We start from the raw sequence: 22,195 nt of genomic DNA, 5'->3' as shown, positions 1-22,195 counted from the left end.
TCCTGACAGGCATTTGCTAAGCTAAATCCTGCAGTTTTGGGTAGTTGCCTTTCAGAGGAGTTGAGTCCACGGAGTCTGCATGGCTCTGAGGAGGTGAGTGGGGAGAAAGATGAGGACAGGGCTGGGTGGTTCATTTTAGGCAGAAAAGGAAGTCGAGATGAATAGGCTGTATTCAGCTATCCTTTGCCGAGGTTGGTAAATCACTTAATTACTCCATTCACTGTTTTCCTGTCTGTCTACAAGACAATTATGGACTGTGAGGGCTGAAGGGGACCTCAGGGATTGTCTGGTTCTCAGATGTCTCACAGTTGGGCATACAGTCAGTTCTTGCCTCTGCTCCAAGCTGTTCCACGTCTCTCGTGTTAACAGTACCTACAGCCTTCCTCTCCCGTGGCACTTCCCCTCAGCTTTTCCTCATGGTATTTAAATATTTTCCTCTTTGCCCCTAATACTTGTTCATGCTGTTTATAATTCAAATGCCTGTTATTAAAAACATTCTGCAAAATTAAAATAAAAATGGTGAACTGGAAAAGACAATGAGTTGATCATCAGTCTTCCCTTAATATAACTGCTGGCAGGAAAGCAATAGGTACAGCCTCTCTGGAATGAAACTGAGCATAATATAACAGCTTCAAAATGCTTTTATTTGATCTCGAATTCCTGACCTCAAGTGATCTGCCCATCTCAGCATCCCAAAGTGCCAGGATTATAGGCGTGAACCACGGTGCCTGGCCAAAATGTTTGTATTTGATAAAATAAATTTCCTTCTATGACCAATCCCAGTGAAGCATCAGAAACATAAACATAGCTACTTGCAAAAATGATCATTGCCATATTATTTATAATAGCAAAAATTTAGAAACAACCCAAAGTCTACCATAATAGAATTGCAAAAAAATAAATTTACAATAGAATATTGTAAATAGCGTTGCTATACAAATGAAAAATTAAACGTGCTTCATGACAAGGAAAGTAAGTCCTCATGAGATATAGCAAGTGAAAAAGGTAGGTTATAAAGTTATGAAATGCAGTATAATCAATCTCTGCTGTATAAAAATAAACATACAAATGTATAGAAAAAAGACTGAAAGGAAATATATTCATTATTAACAAGAGATTGCCTCTAAAGTGACTTGTTTTCTTCTCTGTACATTTTTGCATTTTCCAAAGGCTCCTACAGTCAGAAAATCCCTTTCATTACTAAATTAAAACAATACAATTGTCTGTAATTGTATACATACCAATGTCATGGGATATTGTTCAATGTCTGAAAACTCTCCTTATATATAAACATATAAACATCTTATTAAGTCATAAACAGCTACATATGTGCTACTGGTGTCACTCTGTTAGATTTCCCATTTTTAGGGTGCTGGGACTATTCTCTTTAAACACTTTGTATGTAGCCAAAGACCTGTGGTTAATGAATATTAAACCATTCATCCAATTAGAATCAGAAGTAAAAATTATTTTCATTAATATTGTAAAAATACATCGCCCTTTAAATGATTTTTCCACCTGAAATAAGCCTGCATATTGAGGTCTCACAACTCTGTAGAGATCTGATTTCAATAGTCTGGATAGCTTTGCCTTTTCTCTTCCTCTCTTTCTTTTAAATACAGAGAAGAGTAATCCTGTTGCATGGGGTGGGGGTTGGGGAAGTCTGGTGACAAATAAAAAAATCTGGATGCCAGGAGGGACTGGTGGTAAATCTTTAGCTAAAAGCTGCTAGGGAGACAGGAACCAACCTGAGAGTCCATCCTTTGCTTCTCCTGATACCCAGTCAATCACTCCCAAATTTGTGTCTCTTAGAAGGCCTTGATTGCCTCTTAACTTTCAAATGCCGGGCCGGGCGCGGTGGCTCAAACCTGTAATCCCAGCACTTTGGGAGGCCGAGATGGGCGGATCACGAGGTCAGGAGATCAAGACCATGCTGGCTAACACGGTGAAACCTCGTCTCTACTAAAAAATACAAAAAATTAGCCGGGCGAAGTGGCGGGCGCCTGTGGTCCCAGCTACTCGGGAGGCTGAGGCGGGAGAATGGCGTGAACCCAGGAGGCGGAGCTTGCAGTGAGCTGAGATCCGGCCACTGCACTCCAGCCTGGGCGACAGAGAGAGACTCCGTCTCCAAAAAAAAAACAAAACAAAAAACAAACAAACAAACAAAAAAAAACCAAAAAACTTTCAAATGCCATAGGATGTCCACAAGACAAAAATCCAAACTCCTCGGCTTACTGTTCAAGGGCTTTCCTCAAATTTCTTTCCAATTGCATCAACTGCTACTATAGCCCACAAAGTCTCCAAGCAAGAAAGTTGGTCTCTTTAATAAATAACTAATATTTGCTCAGTGTTTAGGGTGTGACAGTGCGCTGAGCTCGTTATTGGCATTTTGTTTTTATAACAAACCTTAAAGTAGCTACTATTACAATCCCGGTCATTCGTACAAAGAAACAGGCTGAGAAGGGTTAAGTAACTTGCCAAGGTCACAGAGCTGGTAAGTTGCTAGACCTAATATTTGAATCTGGAGGTCTGAGTCCATCACAGGGGCTCTTAACTGCAACACTGTTTTGCCTCCTCCTAATTCCTTGTGATATACCATGTGTATGTGCCTGCTTTCTGAGAATCTCACTGGGCTGTTCTCCCATTCATGGATGCTTCCCCTGACCCTCCCGGCCTATTTCAATCCTCTCCACACTTCAAAGATCAGTTAAAGACCCTGCTCTGCAGATTCAGGCCAGCATAACTATCTCTTTCTCATTTCAACTCCTGTACCACTTAGAAGTGCTCATTTGGCTCTTGGCATTTACTGCCTCATGCTATCGATCTCAGTCTATGTACATTTGGTTCTTCAGCTGGATCAGGAGCTCCCTGAGGAGAAAAGGCTGTAGAACCAGGAAAGCTGGGAGTGATAGACCTTGGGGAGGGCGACATAACCCTCTGAGCTTCAGTTCTCTCTCATAAGAAATAAAATGGCTGGCCTGTAAGGATGCTGTGAGTGCTAAATGAGATAACATATGTAAGGGTGTCAAGCATAGCACTGCGTACAAGTAGGAACTCAAAAGTGTTGTTTCCCTTCCTTGTCAGGGGCAGCCAAATTTGTTACTTGTTGGTATTTGTACAAAACTCTGCATATAGTGGGTTCAAGTAACCCTGGATGATTTTCATCTGGAGAGAAACAATAGTAGTTTTAGCTTTTGGTTGCTCCCTGGCAAATGACCATCTCTATAATGAGTTACTACACTGATGAGCACATTACTTTTAGGTATATAAAATAATCTGAGAATAGCTCCAGACAGTTATTTAAAAAAAACCTCTATTAGATAATACATAAGTAATTTGGAAATAAGTATTGAAAAGAAATCATTGAATCCGCCTGGTAGGTAGAAGAGGTAATAAGATAACTGGCAGGTTAGCAGGTTCTCAGGTTACTGGCTTTGAGAAAGTCGGCAAACTAGAAAAACCCACCAGTGGATATTGTCTAGAATACTTTTGTAAAGCACTCAAAGAGAAACACATTTGGGAAGAACAATTATGGAATGCCCGCATTACATTCACGGAAACTACGTTTTGTTTTAGTATGTTTTATATACCAGCCCTCAAAATGGGAGTCTCCCCGAGACTCTGTGGAGTGAGCGGGAATGCTCAACTCAAGCAGTGGCCGCGCACTGGTGGAATGAAGGCCATGTGACCCACTAACCTGCTTGTAGCAGCTGGAATTGGACTCTGTTTAGGTGGGCACATGTACTTCAGTTTGCCACAGCCCTTATCATTCCCTAATGTGCTATACTTGCTGGTTGGCTTCAGAGATTAAAGGCTGAGCTTCCACTTCCTGAATTAACACAGAGGTCTGGTTTCTGTATATCCTGAATTTAGTTTCTGAGACTCACATGTGGGTAAGGCAAACTCCCAGCCCTGGGCAAGAGTATCACTGCCCTCTTGTCATACCTTGTTTAACAAGTTCTTTAATTCTCCCTGGAGTTCCTACACCCAGGTGCACCACACGCTTCTCCAGCAACTTTACCTGCTCCTGGACCTGTTCCAAGAGGAAAGAGAAGAAAAGGAAGTCCTTAAGAAAGTGCAATTTTACACCAATTTCTTAACTTTATCTCAAAGTTAAATCTTCAAGGAATCAAAGGGTCAAGCCTCAGGGACGGAGCATGGCAGAAGCAACTGCTGTAGGGGGGAGGTAGATATGTGGAGGCATAGAATTTAAAAAACTAGAAAAGTGGTTAAATGTTACATAAGGAAGGAACTCAATAAAATACTTGCTAAGGAGATTAGGAGAAGAGGTTGAAAGGAAAAAGCTGAGGTCTGGGAGAGGCCTTTAGGGATCACAGGCCCTTGCTTACCTTTATGTGCTTTGCAAATAATTTTATAACTTTGCTGTCTCCTCTGAATGCTGTCATCGACCTAATGAAAAGAAGTAGGTGAATGCTTAAGAAAACCAACTCATTCTAGGCCACGATGACTACTTAAGTATTATGTCTTGCTTTATTCAAAGGATGTGTGCATATGTGTGTATATATGCACATATGTACACACAAATTCTGAGATTTGCAGGTTAGCCAGTATTTGCAATGAGAGTTGGGTAGCCTTTTATTCAGGTACTTATCTGTGTTGGCTTCACACTGCCATACACAAGGTCAACCTTACTTAGGTTTCCTTGATTACTGAAACACATGATCTGCCTTTCACTTGTAATACAGAATTCCAGTATTTCAGGTCCCTGGCAGAAAATTCATCTTCCAACTGTGCAGTGCAGTTCTCATACAAAATTTGGTTGCAAGAGATATCTTAGAGCGGTGATGTCAGCCCATTCTCTGTGGAGCCAAGGGCATCTACAAAGGTCTGCCTGTGGTGGCCATGAGGGAAGCCGGGGGATGAGATGGAAAGGGGGAAGAAGGCGGGTTTCTATCCTTCTGTCAGAGCTGTCCTTTCTTATCTACTTTGTAGACTAAACTTCTCTATAAAATTTTATAGGTGGAAATGGAGCTTCAGCCAAAAGAAAGAAAAGAAGGAAGGAAAGAAGGGAAAGAGGAAGCAAAGAAGGAAGGAAAAAAAGTAAGAAGAAACCACTGACACAAAGGACTGGCGGAATTAAAGCTATGAGGGCGGGGGTTATTGTAAATGAGGTGATCTGGGAGGTGGGTGTGAGGACTGAGGGGCACTCAAGAGTGATGCCCCCCGTACAGGGGTCAACTAGTGCTCAGCTCTGCCAGTTATGCGGATGTGAGATTATGGGCCTAAGATCCTCTGATTTTTAGAGAAGCCAGAAATTTAGATTTTTATATGTGCAATCTGATTTTAAATATGGGCAAGTCATTCAAAAATTTTTTAGGTGCCAAATACTTGTGGGGTAAACTTAGCCTTTGAGTTGTCGCTTTACAGTCTCTGGCTTACACCAGTAGGACAGGCAGTCCACTTAGTTTCTAGGTAGTCAAGAAGCTAGATCTATCCACATCAATCCAGACCACCAGCTCTGAGGGTGGAGATGATGCTGGTGGCACCTGACATGCCTGCCCTTCTACCTCTACTGTGGCATCAGGTCCTCAGCTGGCACCAACAGCTGTTCTATAAACAGCCACATAACATTATCTGTCCAGGATTCTTGTTGTACAGATGACACTGAGAATGCTGCTATCACTGTGTCACAGAGGGAAAAACTGTATTTCTCAGGGAACTTTTTTTTTTCTTCTTAAACCCACAGAATGCCATCAATCTGACAACCGATAGTATTTCCCAACAGATCCTGGCTGTTGGAAAGTGCAGGCCCCCAGCTGGGGCCACTGTTGCAACTGAACAGGGCTTTATGGACGTGCGTTTGAGCACCATTTCTAGCTGGCTTCACCTAATTTTCTGTTCTTTACTTTTTCCTTGCTTCTATTTTCACAACCTGTTTTTCATTTGTTGAACGTATTTCTATATATCACCTATATTTGAGGATGACCTAACATGGGTTTACTAGTTTCCTTCACATATCGTTATTATATTTTGAGAAATATTGACCAGTAAAAACATATGAGTTTGCAAAATAGTGAATCATGCTCTACAAGTTCTGTTGCCTCAAGTTTTTACTTACACATAAGCTTTCTCCATGGCAAGGTTAACCAGGAAGACAATTTAAAGTAAGTCATGGCTCTCAGTAGAACAGATGTTCTCACAAAAGTTCGAATTCTTAAATGTTGGTCTTTATGAATAGGGCTTGTTGTGCCTACTCAGAAATCACCTTCTGCAAATCACCTAACCTTGAAATGGATCATAGTATTACTGGGGACACAAAAAAATATTGCAAATTGGTAAATGAAGTGTGACAACATAGTACTTTTATGTCCTCAGTAAGGACTTTATGTACAACAAAAGCTCAAATCAATTTGATAGCTTTATTTTAAGAGTCCACCTCCAGGCCAAACTCTTTGCCCTTAGCATCTGAAGCTGAAATGAGGTAGTTTTTAAAGCACTGAAAAGTCAATGTGAATTCCCATGATTTTAGGACTGGTAATACAGCTGCCCGGAAGCAGCTGGAATCTTCAAGATCAATTATGTTTAGAGCAGAAAAAATGGAAAGAAACACAAGTGTTTCACTGGGAGATTATATGCTACAAGTTAATGTATGTGCACAATGTGATACAATTTAATGTGTGTCTCCACTTCAGTGGGGAAAGGAGGGTTTGAAGGACTATTAAAGTTTAACAATTACTTTTCTAAATTCGTGATTACATTAGTTCATTGAGAAAAAACAGATGTAAATAACTATTGAGTGTCTAGATTTGCACCTTAGTCTATTTGACCAAGTTCCTCTTCCTTCATGACTTGGATTTTCCTTTGTTTTGTCTCTTGTCAAAGCCTGGCCCAGAGCCAGGCTCTCAGAGAGAGCTGGTCCTAGCAAATCCCGTCTGACTCTCACGGCTCTTCTCTGAAAGCTGAATGTTACCACTGACCAGTGGAAGCCTTTTTGTTTATTCTACAAAAACTAAGTAAATGAAAAGGTACGTGAAAGCACTTAGTAAAGCACTGACAAATTATCTTTAAAACATAATCTTTTCTTTTTTTTGAGAGGGAGGCTCGCTCTGTCGCCCAGGCTGGAGTGGTGCGATCTCAGCTCACTGCAAGCTCCGCCTCCTGGGTTCACGCCATTCTCCTGCCTCAGCCTCCCGAGTAGCTGGGACTACAGGCGCCTGCCACCGTGCCCAGGAATTTTTTTTTGTATTTTTAGTAGAGATGGGGTTTCACCGTGTTAGCCAGGATGGTCTCGATCTCCTGACCTCATGATCCGCCCGCCTTGGTCTCCCAAAGTGCTGGGATTACAGGCGTGAGCCACCGTGCCCGGCCTAAAACATAATCTTTACCTTTAAATTTTTGTTCCATTTGGAATTTATCTTGTTATAAGCAGTGAGATATGAATCCAACTTTGCTTTTCCAGATGGCTACTCAGTTGTTCAACACCGTTTATTAGACAATCCATCTTTCCCTACTGATTTCTGATTTGTCACCTTAGGCATGTGCTACATTTTCATATGCATTTGGGTCTGTTCCTGAACTTTCAATTCTATTCCACTCGTCTGATCTGTCATGCATGTGCCAGTTCCATACTGTTAATTATTGAGACTTCAGAGAGTGTGTGTGTGTATATATATGTATATATAATTTGTAATCTCTAGTGATATAATCCTCTCATTAGTATTATTTTTCAGAATTTCTTTGCCTATTTTTAGTTGTATATTATCCCATAAGAATTCAGAACTCGTTTAACCAGTTAAAAAAAAAAAAAACAACTCTATTGGAGTTTAACTAGGAATGTGTGAAATCTGTAGGCTATCCTAAGTAAAACAGACATGCTTACAATATTGAGTTTTCCTATTCAAGAATATGGTATACATTTTTGTTTGTTCAAGTTTTCTGCATCCCTTAGATGATACTGTCTGTACATAAGTTTTGATAAGTGTATTCCGTGGTATTCTATCTTTTCTTTTCTTTCTTTCTTTTCTTTTCTTCTTTTTTTTTAAATTTATAATGGAGATGGGGTCTTATTATGTTGCCTAGGCTGGTCTCAAACTCCAGGGCTCAAGGAGTCCTCCCATCTCAGCCTCCCAAAGTGACAGGATTATAGGCATGAGCTGCTGTGCCTGGCTTCTGTCTTTTCTTGTTACTATTTTAAGTCAGATATTTTCTTCTAACTGGTTGTTTGGGGTATGATCTCCTTGCTTTTACCCGTGCTCTCTATAATGTGTGCTCTCCACACAGCAGCCAAAGGGAACCTTTAAAATGATGATTCAGATCAAGTAACTCCTCAAAATCCTACAATGGCATCCTATCTTTGGGGTCTTTTGTGCTTACTCTCCCCTCTACCTGGAATGCTTTTCTTCCGATAGCTGCTGGGCTTTCTTCTTCACTTTGTTCAAGTCTCTGATCAAATTGTCATCTCCTTAGAGAAGCTTTCTGTGACCACCCTTTTAAAAGTAGTCCTGATCTACTTATATCCCTTTGCCATGCTTGATTTTTTCCTTACATATCAGTGTACCTGATGTTATGATGTATCTTCATTTGTTTATTATCTGTCTCCCCCACTGAAATATAAATTCCATGAGGGCAGGGACTCTGTTTTGTTTATTGCTACATCTCCAGCACATAGAACATAATAGTTTGGCATATATCAGTTATTCAGAAAACATTTATGATATGGAATAGGTGAACCTTCCAACCTAATGAGCTCCAGGGCTCGGATGGCTGAGCTGCAGACGATCAGCATCAGGACGGATTTCTTCTCACTGTGGTTTTTCCTAAGTTTTACCCACTTAGGACAGACTGGAAGAAAGACCACAAAACAATTATTTGAAAAATGGCAAAACAGGGCCCACCTCCCAAGTTGAGTATTTCTTCTTTGTTGAGTGTTTAAGTAAAATAAAATACAGTGAGCATGGTTCATTATAATTACAATTATAATTCAATTTTCTGGTTATTGTAAATATTAGATTAAAATGAAGTATCATTAATTTATAACACAAAACAAACATGCCAAGTCCCTAAATGTGACTAATTTTAAAATTAAGTAAAAAAATTTGGAATATTACATTTTTGATATTTTAATTTATGTTTGATACTTCACAATGTTGATTAAATAGGAAATGAATTCTGATTCAGTCATGTTAAATTTTAAAGGGAAATTCAACATAAGATATAAAATGGAACAAACATTTAAAAACAGCAAACATTTACTAAATACTGACATGGTGCTAAGCACTTTACATAGATTTTCTTTTTAGTTCTCATAATCTAGTGAGGTTGATTCTATTATTACCTAGATTTACATTTTCTGAATTTGACGCTAAGAAAGGTTTATGAACTCAAGTTTAGTGTCATCAGAATTGCTTGTAGTTTGAAAGAAGAATGGAAACGCTCTATATCTAAACTGTTTCATTGCTGGCCATAAATAAATGACCAGTTGATATGAATAATTTAGTTATTGCTGGCTACATATAATACATATTGAAGGGCCAGACACAGTAGCTCACGCCTGTAATCTCAGCACCTTGGGAGGCAGAGGGGGAAGGATCTCTTGAGCCCAGGAGTTTGAGACCAGCCTGGGCAACATAGGAAGACTCTGTCTCTACCAAAAATAATCAAAAAAAAAAAAAAAAAAAAAAAAAATTAGCTGCTTGTGGTGACATACAACTGTAGTCCCAGCTACTTGGGAGGCTGAGACAGGAGGATCGTCAGAACCCAGAAGGTTGAGGCTCCACTGAGCTATGACCAGACCACTGCACTCCAGCCTGGGAGATAGAGTGAGATCCTGTCCTTCTCCAGTCTCCCAAAAAATACATTTTGAAAAGATAGATTGGCTTCACTATAGCCATGGTCTGAGTTCTAAACATGCAAATAGAATTTCAGAATCTCACAGATGGAACACATATCACATAGTCCATCTTCCCTATTTTTCAGATAACAAATTAAGTCCAGGGGAGTACTCAGTGACTCATCTCAGGTCAAACAGCAAATTGGTGGGGGACCTGGGACTAGAACACCATTCTTTGGATTCCTGGAGCAACAATGGCCTAATGTATTATAAAACAAAAACGAGACCAAAACCTAAATTTCCAAAGCCAGAGCAAAATAAGGATAAATTTAAATAGATTAAAATCAGAGTTTACTCACTTTCTTTTAGGTATGAGGAAAGACTGTGAGTCAAATCATTGGCCTTGAGGAAACAGGAGTCTAGAAATATGATAAACATGGTATACAGAGAATTTTGTAAATGCACACACACAATCAAAATAGATTATATGTGAGTTATGAGTGATGTATAAGGTTGTAAAATATTAGTGAATTGGGGCCCATTATATATCTTAAAGTGTTGCCTATATTTAAAATAACAGCAGCAGCAACAAGTAAACTTTTAACCTCTCACGGAGCTGCCCGTAATTTCTTAGAGCAGTGAAGTAGGAGCTTCTTATATCACTCAGCAGATTAATGAAGCACCTTTATTTTCCAAATCCATAAAATGGGGACTACACAAATGCAAAATGAAGTGGCTAACAAATCTATGTAAAGATGTTCAAACTCACTAGTTATCAGAGAAGTGCATGTTAATATAATGAGATCACACTTTACACACTCATTAGAATGGCAACTATTAGCAAGATGTATAATACCAAGTGTTGTTGAGAATGCAAAGTGATGGAAACTCCTGTGAACTGTAAGTGGAAGTGTAAACTGGTATAGATATTCTGGAAAGTAATAATGCTAATATGTATATACCCTATAATTCTATCACTTCAACTCAAAGTAAATAATAGAAAGAAATTCTTGCGTGGTCTATTAAGGTACACACACAAGGATATGCATCTTGGCATTATTTGTGATACCAGGGTGCTTGAGGCAACCTAAGTGTCCATACCTGGGAAAATGGATGAGTATATGTGACAGATGGAAACGCTGGAATATTATGTTGCATTTAGAAGCAATGAACTAGACATGCATAAAACTACAGAGTCCTATCTGGAAAAAGTGTCAAATGAAGAAAGAAACAGAATGAAAGCATTAGCACAGAGCCATTTTAGATACACTTTAATATGTATATACATACACAGGATGACATATTTTATAAGAATATATATATATATATATATTTTAAAATGCCTATCATATGAAAATAGAGTTTGGATTAGGGAAGAATGGTAATAATGTCTCAAAATACAACACGACATAACAATACAATAAAAAACAATATAACACATTAAAATAAAACAGGGGCTGGACTGACCAAAATGAAATTTATGTTGTGACCCAGCACATATAACTCATTAAGTGAGTAATTCAAAGCTGTTTTCTCCTGTATTGTTGTGGAGCCTTTGGTGGTCTTTATAATGTCCCAAGTCTGGATATGATCAGACTCACCTGGAGAACTGAAGGTACAGATTCCTGGGATGGAGTCTCTTTTGCATAGTGAATTAGAATCTCTTGAGGATAGGCCTGGGGATCTGATGTTTAAGTTCCTGGGTGATTCAGTTGCAGCTAGCCTATAGGCATTTAGGAATCACTAATCTAAACCACACTGCAGCTCTCAGGAGACAGCAGAGAGGTTAATTAGCTCCGGGTGACTCCAGCCTTGAAATCCTAATTCAGTGCCCGTGTGTGTGACATTAACAATGTACAGTGCACAATATTAATTGAAAAGACATGTTCGTGCCCTACAGACACAAACAACCTCAAATCAAAACCAAGTTAGAAGCTCGACAAACTAAATAGGAACAATATGTTATTATTTATATCTATTTATATGTGTATATATAAGGGTATTTATGTCCCTCCTTGAGCCTATTCTAAATAACCCACTGTATCTCCTTCCCCACATCTAGCTTAAATCTCCTCTCTGTTCTTGGTCTCATCAGTGTAGTGACCAGTGCCTGTTCTCCCAAACCTTCCTCTGATGTCTCAGTTTATTGTGTCTTAAATGGCCTAATTTTTTAAACTGAAAATAAAAACCTGTCCTTTTTGGTTATAACATTATTTCAAACATATTTTCTTTCCTCCCCAACCGACCCATAACCACACATTCTTGCCTAACTATATTACTGAACTCTAATAAAACAATAATATCAAACAAATTCACTATGGAACTCAAATGACTCCTTAAAAGTTTCTTCTGAGCTTTGACTCCCTATAACTCTAGAGAGGAGCAAGGTTTATGATGTTCCATGAGGTTACAGAACAGCAGTGGTCCCACTGCTCACAAATCCTTCGTAAGTTCAGTTGCTCTAACAAAGAACTAGAATGGAAAACTGACCATTGAGTCACAGTAAAAATCAAACTTCAGTTAAAGCTTCAAAAGTGGTTTTGTTAGAATAGTTCCTGTGATAGTGCAGTCAGGACACAGTTTTCACAGCAGAGGCAGTGGTGGGCTGAGAAGAGTGGATTCTAACTGCTGTTGGAACTGTCTGGGCTTAGTAAGTCTAAAAGTCCAGATCCTGCTCATGTGCAAATGCACTCCTTCAATTCCCTAAAGGGTAATCTCCTTGGAAAACAAACAGACAGGGCACTCATGTCTCCAGACCCAATGTGTGTTTTTAAAAAAGGATATCACAAAAGAATTATAAAAATTCAGGGAACAGATTGTTTTTCAGCTTCTCAAGCTTCTAGAAAGCATAAAATTGTAATGGAAAAAGGAAATCAAGCCACCCTCTACTTTTTCCAAAAGCAATATTAGATATCCCTAGTAGTCTATAAATAGCTCATCTGAAGCAGTTGTACCCAAACTTTTTATGGTTTGATTTTATGACAACATCTATTTCTCCCATGCCTGCCTAAAAGAGTTAAAGGATGCATCATAATTTTGAAATTAATTAAAAGTAGTTGTTTACGCTGGGTGTGGTGGCACATGGCTATATTCCCAGCTACTCAGGAGGCTGAGGTGAGAGGATCCACTTAAGCCCAGGAGTTCGAGGCTGCAGTGAACTACGAGGGTGCCACTGCACTCCAACCTGGACGAGACAACAAGACACTGTCTCTAAAATAAATATATATATTTTTAAAATTAGCTGTTTACATCTTGCAGTATCTTTTAGCTTAATTATAAATACACCAAAGCAGAGGATCTAAAACTCTAGTAGGCTGAAGAATCCCTTGAGGCAAAGTGTCAGCCTTGCAAAACATGCAGAATTTTGTTCCTACCTTTTGATAGTTTGCTTGAAAGAGTCTGGCCTGCAACCCAAAATACTATTCTAAAAACCATGACTAGAAATCCATGATAAGAGCAACAACAAAACTAAATTACTTATTAAGGCTAAAGCTCTTGTCTATAAGAGTTGAGTAAATCAGTGTTTCACAAATATACTTTTAAATGTGTACTTTAACTTCTATCCTCATGACGAATTCCTACTCGTTGAATAGTCTGTTAAAAAAATGCACACCCAACAATTAGCCTTTTGAAAAAAAAAAATACTATCACAAATCTTAGTATTAGATTTGAAAAAGACTGTTTAGCATCCAGTAAGGATATAATCTATCAGCTAAAACTATTTGATATAATCTATCAGTTAAAACTATTAGATTGAGGAAAGAAGTATTATGTTTCCTTTTTTTTTTTTTTTTTTTTTGAGATGGAGTCTCACTCTGTTCCCCAGGCTGGAGTGCAATGGTGCGATCTTGGCTCACTGTAACCTCGGCCTCCCGGGTTCAAGTGATTCTTCTGCGTCAGCCTCCCAAGTAGGTGGGATTACAGGTGTGTGCTACCACGCCCAGCTAATTTTTGTATTTTAAGTAGAGATGGGTTTCACTATGTTGGCCAGGCTGGTCTCGAACTCTTGACCTCAAGTGATCCACCCGCCTCAGCCTCCCAGAGTGCTCAGATTATAGGCGTGAGCCACTATGCCCAGCCTGAAAATATGTCTCTTTAAACAATTATTATTATTATTATTTTTAATAGTGATGACTTCTCACTATATTGCCCAGGCTGGTTTCAAACACCCAGGCTCAAGCGATCCTCTAGCCTCGGCCTCCCAAAGTGCCGGGATTACAGGCATGAGCCACCACACCCGCCGGAAAATATGTTAATTGACTGCCTGAGACACCTAACCATAATAGACAGTTATGTTTTGCTCCTTGTCATTAGGAAAATTGAAGCTTGGCTATACCTGGCAGGTTCAGTTCTTCTAATTCAATCACCGAGCGTCTGCTGCTATAATAGTCCTTCATCAGCTTCTGTAGGTCTTCAGGTAACCCTGGTTTTGGTTCTGATTTTGCAAGCACATCAGTAATTTTCTTCTAAGATACGAGAAGGAAGAAAAATGGGAGGACATACTTTAAAATGGCATTTGGTTGGAATAGGTTAATTCCTCTGGCATTTAAACTGCACATAGCTTTTGATGTTAGCCAAGTGTGAATGTGGGTGTTAATAAATACATTTGAGAAAATTCACTAAATACTTCTTGGATATAACTATTGCTTTGAAAAATGAAAACAATGATCTAGAAAGCTTCCTGCAACTCTTGGTCCATGACTTCCAGGAGAACTACGTTTTTGCAGGCGTCTCCATACTAGGGTATTATTTTCTGTTAAAAGTAAAGAAATCTCATTGCTATGGAAAGCTCTCTTTTAGCCCTAGATGATTTATATTCCTGTAGGATTAGAATTTTAAGAATTTCTTGCCTAACCTGCTTTGTGAGGTGCTGAGTCTTAGTTTGGATTTCTGGCATTAGTGTAAAACCTACAGTAGGAATCTGAGCATAGGAGCCTACTGAGGAGGGGACTTAACACCCTTGATTCTCAGGTCTTGGATAGCTGACAGTATTAAAGTGGCCCTATGGAAAGTAGAAAAAAATATTACAGGAAATACTTTCCAACATCGATTTTGATTTGGATTCATTTGTGTAGCATGTATTGAATGCCTGCAGTGTAGTAGAAACCCACAATCATTCATTTATTTCCATCATAAGCTTCCCTTCTCACTTTCTTCTAATGTTCCATCAAAGATCCAGAAGGAGCGTTCCCCACCCCTGATCCCAACTTTTTCCCCTCCTTCTACAATATCCTCGTTTCTATACACTTGTCAAGAATGGTCAAGGCTCTGTCAAAGGAATTAACTTTTAAAAATATGTCATCAGTGGGCACATTTTAGCGTGACCTCAGTCAAGGATAAACTATCTAGCTAGAGTTTTGACCTTGAGCCACCAAGAACTTAACACTCCTGAAGGCCATTAGTGTACAAATTATCAAAGAGAAGTTAAAGTCACTTCTTTAAGGACTTGCCAAACCTCAGCCAATTTGGCATCTCCCATCTTGCTATTTGACCATTTGTAAGAAAAGAAAACATATGCACACACACTCTTAGTTTTCTAAAAGCTTGCTGTTAAGTAATTGGTTTGAGTCCATCTTCTTTCCTCTAATCCCAATCGTATTTCCTCGGCTGACTTCAGGAGTAGACCCCTCTTGGCAGGGAGAGAATTACACCGCTGTTTTCACAACTGTGGGAGAAGGTCATAGCTAACCATACTTTCTCCAAGGCTGAGCCATAAAAAAGTTTGTATAGGAGAAAGTTTTTCCTATGTTCACTGGCAAATATCAAAATGCAAGAGGAGGGGAGCTTTTTTGACTTAATTTATGGTTCCAAATTAGTCAGAAGTGCCTCATACTACCTTCATCTGCTTATTATTTTCTTTTTAGTCATACTTTAAGGTATAAAGTCTTCAAATCTGGAATGAGTACAAAAAGGAGGTTGGTATATTTTTTTTCATGGACAGAGCCAGAAGGGCTGGGGGAGGATAGCTCTGGACTCCTTCTAGAATTAGAAACCTATGGCTGACATCTGACCACACTGAAAACATAGGGTGGGTAACAAAGATATTTGGCACTCCACAAGACCGAAATAGGAGTCAGAAGAATTTATTCTTAGCTCCAACAGAAACACTTATTAGTAGTGACCTTCGGAAAGTCACCAAACCTCAAGGAATCTTACAATGTCTGCATCTCTTAGGTGGGGATTACAATAGTTGCCTCATGGAAGTATGACATATAAAAATGTGATGGAAACCATGTGGAGCCATACAAATTTAAGAAATTATTAATATTACCTTTCTCCTCTTCCTGGTCTTGGTGGTATTCTCTTTTCTTTCCTTTGGTTGTATCAAAAAACATTCTTTAGGCTATTAAGAAATACAAATGAGAACATTTTAATCTTTTCATGATAAAGTGTCAATTAGTGGTATGAACCCCAAAGTACTTTCTGCCATGCATGTATTCTTCAGAGTATCTTGGTAATATTCTACAGAAAGAGAGATGCTGGAAGATCTACTGTAGGTTACTATGCAGCGGTTGGGGTGAGAGAATTTGAGAAAGTCAGAAAGTGCAGATGACTTAAGACTGGAAAATCTTTGAACAAAGATATATGTGTGAGTGAGTATATATGTGTGCTTGGTGTGGAAGTGCAGGGTATTGGAGATTGAAGACAGTGACTGAGCTTGTATAATACAGCAGAAATCGATGTGATTAAAATTAAGATGTGGTAAGACAGTCTTTGACTAGAGTGACTAGGGTTTTCCATGAACTAGCTGTGTGTGAGCCTACATTTCCAAGTCACTGGTTTATTGGTTTGTATTATTCATTCCTTTCCTCTTTTCAATAAGCATAGAAAATCCAAAGTGGGATATATTAACTTACGTTTTTATAAACCAGCTGCATCAAATGCCTTTACTATAATGACTACAAAATGAATGTCTTTGCTACTAGTCTGATAGCAGTCTCAGCACCACAGTATCTAGAGTAATCTGTTCTGCCTGTTGCCTTGACCCCTGAGTACCCGATACAGTTTAGTGCTATTTTTACCCTGAGGGTTTTTTTCTAATGTAGAAAAACAGGAAATTTGGACTAAGACCTTGATTTATAAAATAGAATGCCCCAGATTCCATATTTATTAATCATAAGCAGGAGTATAAAATGTTTCCTGTGCTGGACCTTTTATGCAACATTGTCAAACAAGTTGCCAAGTAAGATATAAAATGTAAGTGAAAACTTATTCTGAGTTTTCCTTGATTAACTTTCCATTCCAACCACAGAATATGCAGTTTAAACTGATAAGCTACTAACTGAAGCAATCCTGTCTCCACTGGCTCTGTTAAAATGATTACAGATGAATCTTTCTATGAAAGCTTGCAGACAGCCTGCAGATTGAGAATGTCTATGGCCTGAAGTCAGAGAGAAAGATATAATACTACATAATTTCTTCAAGACATGGGGCCAAAGACCAGCAGTTTCAAGATTCGCTTTTAGTTATTACAGAAATAGATTTAAAAAGTTCAGGATTAAAGTGACATGGGAAATCTTGAAATTTTAGTTTCCTTTCAGATAAAACAAAAAAACCTGCAAAGAGCAATTGCATCATAGCTAAAGAAAAGAGAGATATGGCTTCTTTTATTTAGAAAGTTAAACTGTCTTGTGGATGTTGATACATGCCAATTTGATGCTGGTACATGCCAATTAGAAACTGTGCCAAGGCCACTAATATGTCACAGAAGCTGCCAGATGGCCATAAGAGTACAATTACAAACCAGGCCAGTGCTCAGCTCATGTTCCTAAGGCAAAGGCCGGGATATGATTAGCAGATCCCTTAAACTATACTGTATTATCTCCACCAGTATCAAGGTTTTTGGGAAGCGTATTTAGAAACCTGTTTCATCTTCTTATTTAGCGTATGGAGGTGTTCTCGAGGAACCCAGTTTAGTGTACTGGTTGTATTTGTGCTAGGTTTACAAAGCCAATGAACTAAAACATGACATAAATCTAGAAATAAGCTCAATTTTAAGAATATGGACTCTTTAATTCTGGGAGAAAAAACAAAAATGTAATTCTGAATCATGCAAAGGAAAAAGAAACATGCTCGATGAACTGCTTTAGCCATGATATTGCTTCAGGTAAATGACAGGTTCAAATTCTTACATCATCCTAAAGGAAATGCAAAATAATCTTTGGTTTTGGAGACTAGTTACTTTAGCTGGCTGTGGTAGGGTGCCAGTGAAGAGGCCAATTTTATGGGGTCAATTTCCATAGAGGTAAGATGACTTTATGGAGAAATTCAAATCCACAGTATTGAAAATTCTTACATTTAGTTAACTGCCTTATGAATGCTGTTGTTTACCCTCAGGGAGGCTGGGTAGGAAGAATCCAGCCAAGCCACTAAGCATTTCTGGAAATCAATTCCAAAACTGTGTGACTTTGACAGTTGATAAGCAATGTCATTTCTTTATATGAAATGTAGCAATTTTAAATACATGGTCTGAAGAATCACACTCCCCTAAAAAAAATGTGGCTTTTAAGGGAAGCAACTAGAGCATATTTTCAATTCCTTAAAGTATCAAAAATTACTTTAAGAATGATTCTCCTGGTTAAACATGGCAAATGAACCTCAAAATGCCAGTAAACTGAAAATACAGGGCATTGAAAAGGACCTGTTGAGCAGGATGTATATAAAACCCAAGAAACCAGGAGAAAGAACAGTAATGGAGAGATTTCAACAACTTTTTGGAAAATGGAAAGTGGCTGGAGCTGGAGAAAAGTGACTTGGCACAGAGGGAAAGCTAGCATCTGGGTTTCAGAAGGGGTAGAAGCTAACAATAAGTGAGTCTTTGACTCGCTGAACTCTGAGAAGGTCCAGTATTTGGAGGCACAAAGTACTACAGAGAGTGAAGGGTTAAAAAGAAAGAGATTGGCTGAAAGTTTATATTTAGAATGATTAGCTACCCCCGTCCCCTACTAGGTGGTATCTCCTACCCTGGTAGCCAAGCAACTATCCCATTACTGCTTCCTTTCACCTTGCCTGTCCTGCCAGCCAACTGGAGATCTATTCTCTTAAGAGATCAAGAGGATCAAGGCTGGGCCAGGGGAGAAAGGGCAGAGGCAGAGGCTTGTCTCCATTTCCTGCCCCTATTCCATGCTTATATATTGCAGGCAGGAGACTACTGAATGCCTCTTCGGAAAAATGTAATGGCCTAAAAGAAATACCATCAGAGAGTGACATTTGGGAGTTCCATAGTAAAAAATCCATCTTGTTATCCTGTCACCCTACCATGAATACACTAATCGACAAACCCCACTCATCAATGTTTCAGTGTCTCTCTCTTCAGTAAGAATGGATAGCTAAGATTCATCAGTCATCTAAGGAAAGTCTCCAACACAAGAGCAAATAAATAACAAAAAGAAAAATGAACCTAGAGAAAAGTGGGATGGTACCTCAAAATAATGATAATTAATATCCTCAGAGAGATAAGGGAAGATTTTGCAACTATGAAACAAGAACAAGATGCTGTAAAAATGGGAAAGACAGTTAAGCATTAAAACAAATAAGAAAGGTGGGATAAAAATATACGAGGAGCCGGGTGCGGTGGCTCAAGCCTGTAATCCCAGCACTTTGGGAGGCCGAGACGGGTGGATGACGAGGTCAGGAGATCGAGACCATCCTACAACACGGGTGAAACCCCGCCTCTACTAAAAATACAAAACCCAGCCGGGCGAGGTGGCTGGCCCCTGTAGTTCCAGCTACCGGGAGGCTGAGGCAGGAGAACATGGAACCTGGGAGGCTGGAGCTGCAGTGAGCTGAGATCCCACACTGCATCTCCAGCCTGGGCGACAGAGCAAGACTGGCCTCAAAAAAAAAAAAAAAAAAAAAATATATATATATATATACACACACACACATATATATATACACACACACACATATATATACACACACATATATATATATACACATATATATATATATATGAGGAAGGCATGAAGATAAAGTAGAGGCAATTCCCAGAAAGCGATGAAAAATGAAAAGAAAAAAGTGGTGAGAAAATCAGAGAACCACCCTAGATTCAATTTTTCCAATAAATAGTATTATGAAAAAGTGAGACATAAAACAGTAGGGGCTTGGCATGGTAATCTCATGCCTGTAAACCTAGTGCTTGTGGGGCCAAGGTGGGAGGGACCATGAGGCCAGGAGTTTGAGACCAGCCCTGGTTACAGTGAGACCGCCTCAACAAAAAAACAAAAACAAACAAACAAAAAGGCTGGGTATGGTGGCTCACGCCTGTAATCCCAGCACTTTGGGAGGCTGAGGGAGAAAGCAGATCACGAGGTCACAGAGTACAAGACCAGCCTGACCGAGATCAGACTATCCTGACTAACACGGTGAAACCCCGCTCTACTAAAATACAAAAATTAGCCGGGCACGGTGGCGTGGCTTCTGTAGTCCCAGCTACCGGGAGGCTGAGGCAGGAGAATGGCGTCAACCCGGGAGGCGGAGCTTGCAGTGAGTGGAGATCGGGCCACTGCACTTCAGCCTGGTGATGAGCCAGACCGCCTCAAAAAAAAAAAAAAAAGACCAGCCTGACCAACATGGTGAAACCCCTCGCCCCCCTACTAAAAAATACAAAAATTAGTCGTATTGTAGGTGCACACCTGCAATCCCAGCTACTTAGGGGGCTGAGGCAGGAGAATCGCTTGAACCCGGGAAGCAGAGGTTGCAGTGAGCCAAGATTGTGCCGCTACACTCCAGCCTGGGTGACAGAGTGGGACTCCGCCTCACATACACAAAAAATTAGCTTGTGTGGTGGTGCATACCTGTGCTCCTAGCTACGTGGAAGACTGAGGCAGGAGGACCTCTTGAGCCCAGGAATTCAATGTTGCAGTGAGCTATGATTGCACCACTGCACTCCAGCATGAGTGACTAAGTAAGACCCTTGTCTCTAAAAAGGAGTCATCAAGGAAATAACACATGACAAAATAAAATTAAAAAAAAAAGAAGTAATATGTGACAAACTTGTGCTGCCTGAAGGAAATTTTGAACATGAAACTCCAAATTGAAAGCCCATTAGGTATAGGGTACAATGAATATGAAAAATACCCATTCCAAGGAGCATCACTATAAAATTTCAGAAAATTATGGGCAAAGAAGATTCTAAAATATTCCCCTCCAAAATATAACATACAAAATACAAAGGATCAGAAAAAAGAATAGTGCCAAGATCTCTAAAAAGCAATAATGGATATTAGAACTTAATGGAATGATGCTTTCAAAATTATGAAGAAAGTTTATTTGCAAATTAAACTTTTATACCCAGCCAAAGTATCAATCAAGTGTAAGAGTAGAATAAAGACATATTCAGATATATGAAGTCTCAAAAAATTTACATCCTACCTACAGATACTGAAGGCTGTATTTCAGAATACAAAGGGTGAAACCAAACAAAAGGAAGCTATGGGATTTAGCTAAAAAGGAGTCCAGCCCAGGAGGGCACTGAAGGGGCATCCTAGGATGACAGTTAAGAGGTCTCAATTGTTCAGTGGGCCTGGAGAATAACCAATTTGGAGTGAAATAGAAATATGGAGTTTTGCAGGAAAACAAAACAAAACAAAATGACTAGCCTATTTGAACATATGGAAAATATTATTCATGGGCATGTGGAAGAGATGTTGGAACATATGGAAACAATTAACAATAGGAACACAGAAAGCCATGCAAATAAAGAAATGAAGCAACTATTAATGCCATGAAAATAAAGAGTTGTATAAGAAAGGAGGAATGGTTATAGCTTCTTTCTCTCAGCATTGAACAATATTTCCATCATCATAATGATGTAATAGTGACAACTGTTTTGACCAAAATGTGGTATCTTGTTGGCAGGGGAGGTAGCAGTTGGTGAGGGAATAGGAAGTATAACAGATGGGAGAACTATGTCCTCATATGCTAAGTCAGGATGTCAGTAGATTACATCAGACATTGCTAAGTCAAGAAATACCAGTGTAAACTATAAGGCAGAAAAGTAAGGAAAAAAGCTAGAGAAGCTGAATTTTTCTCTTAGTAAATAAGTAATATTGTTTGATTTTTAAATTTTTTAAATTTTTATTTTTTGAGACTGCCTAGGCTGGAGTACAGTGGCATGATCTCAGCTCACTGCAACCTCCGCCTCCCAGGTTCAAGTGATTCTCCTGCCTCAACCTCCTGAGTAGCTGAGATTACAGGAGTGTGCCTCCATGCCTAGCTAATTTTTGTATTTTTTGTAGAGACAGGGTTTCACCACATTGGCCAGGCTTGTCTTGAATTCCTGACCTCAAGTGATCTGCCCGCCTCAGCCTCCCAAAGTGCTGGGATTAGAGGCATGAGCCACCATGCCCAGCTGGTATTTTTAAAAAAGATATGTATGATTATTAGGTTGGTAAGAATAAA

At 39.3% G+C, this 22,195-nt stretch overlaps 1 protein-coding gene across 4 annotated transcripts in view; it reads right to left on the bottom strand.

The window, feature by feature from the left end:
- CMSS1 (cms1 ribosomal small subunit homolog) overlaps nt 1-22,195 on the bottom strand; it is a 371,710-nt gene that overhangs the window by 2,611 nt on the left and 346,904 nt on the right. For all 4 annotated transcript variants that reach the window (XM_031661910.1, XM_031661917.1, XM_031661928.1 and 1 more), the window contains 6 exons: nt 16,062-16,133; nt 14,127-14,256; nt 10,150-10,209; nt 8,700-8,802; nt 4,350-4,410; nt 3,946-4,033 (listed from right to left, as the gene is read on the bottom strand). In XM_031661910.1, coding sequence (XP_031517770.1) covers nt 3,946-4,033; nt 4,350-4,410; nt 8,700-8,802; nt 10,150-10,209; nt 14,127-14,256; nt 16,062-16,133 — 514 coding nt within the window. The remainder of the gene's footprint in view (nt 1-3,945; nt 4,034-4,349; nt 4,411-8,699; nt 8,803-10,149; nt 10,210-14,126; nt 14,257-16,061; nt 16,134-22,195) is intronic.

This window comes from Papio anubis, chromosome 2 (genome assembly GCF_008728515.1).
Source record: "Papio anubis isolate 15944 chromosome 2, Panubis1.0, whole genome shotgun sequence".
NCBI lineage: Eukaryota > Metazoa > Chordata > Mammalia > Primates > Cercopithecidae > Papio > Papio anubis.
This window is presented reverse-complemented; position numbering and strand designations above follow the sequence as displayed.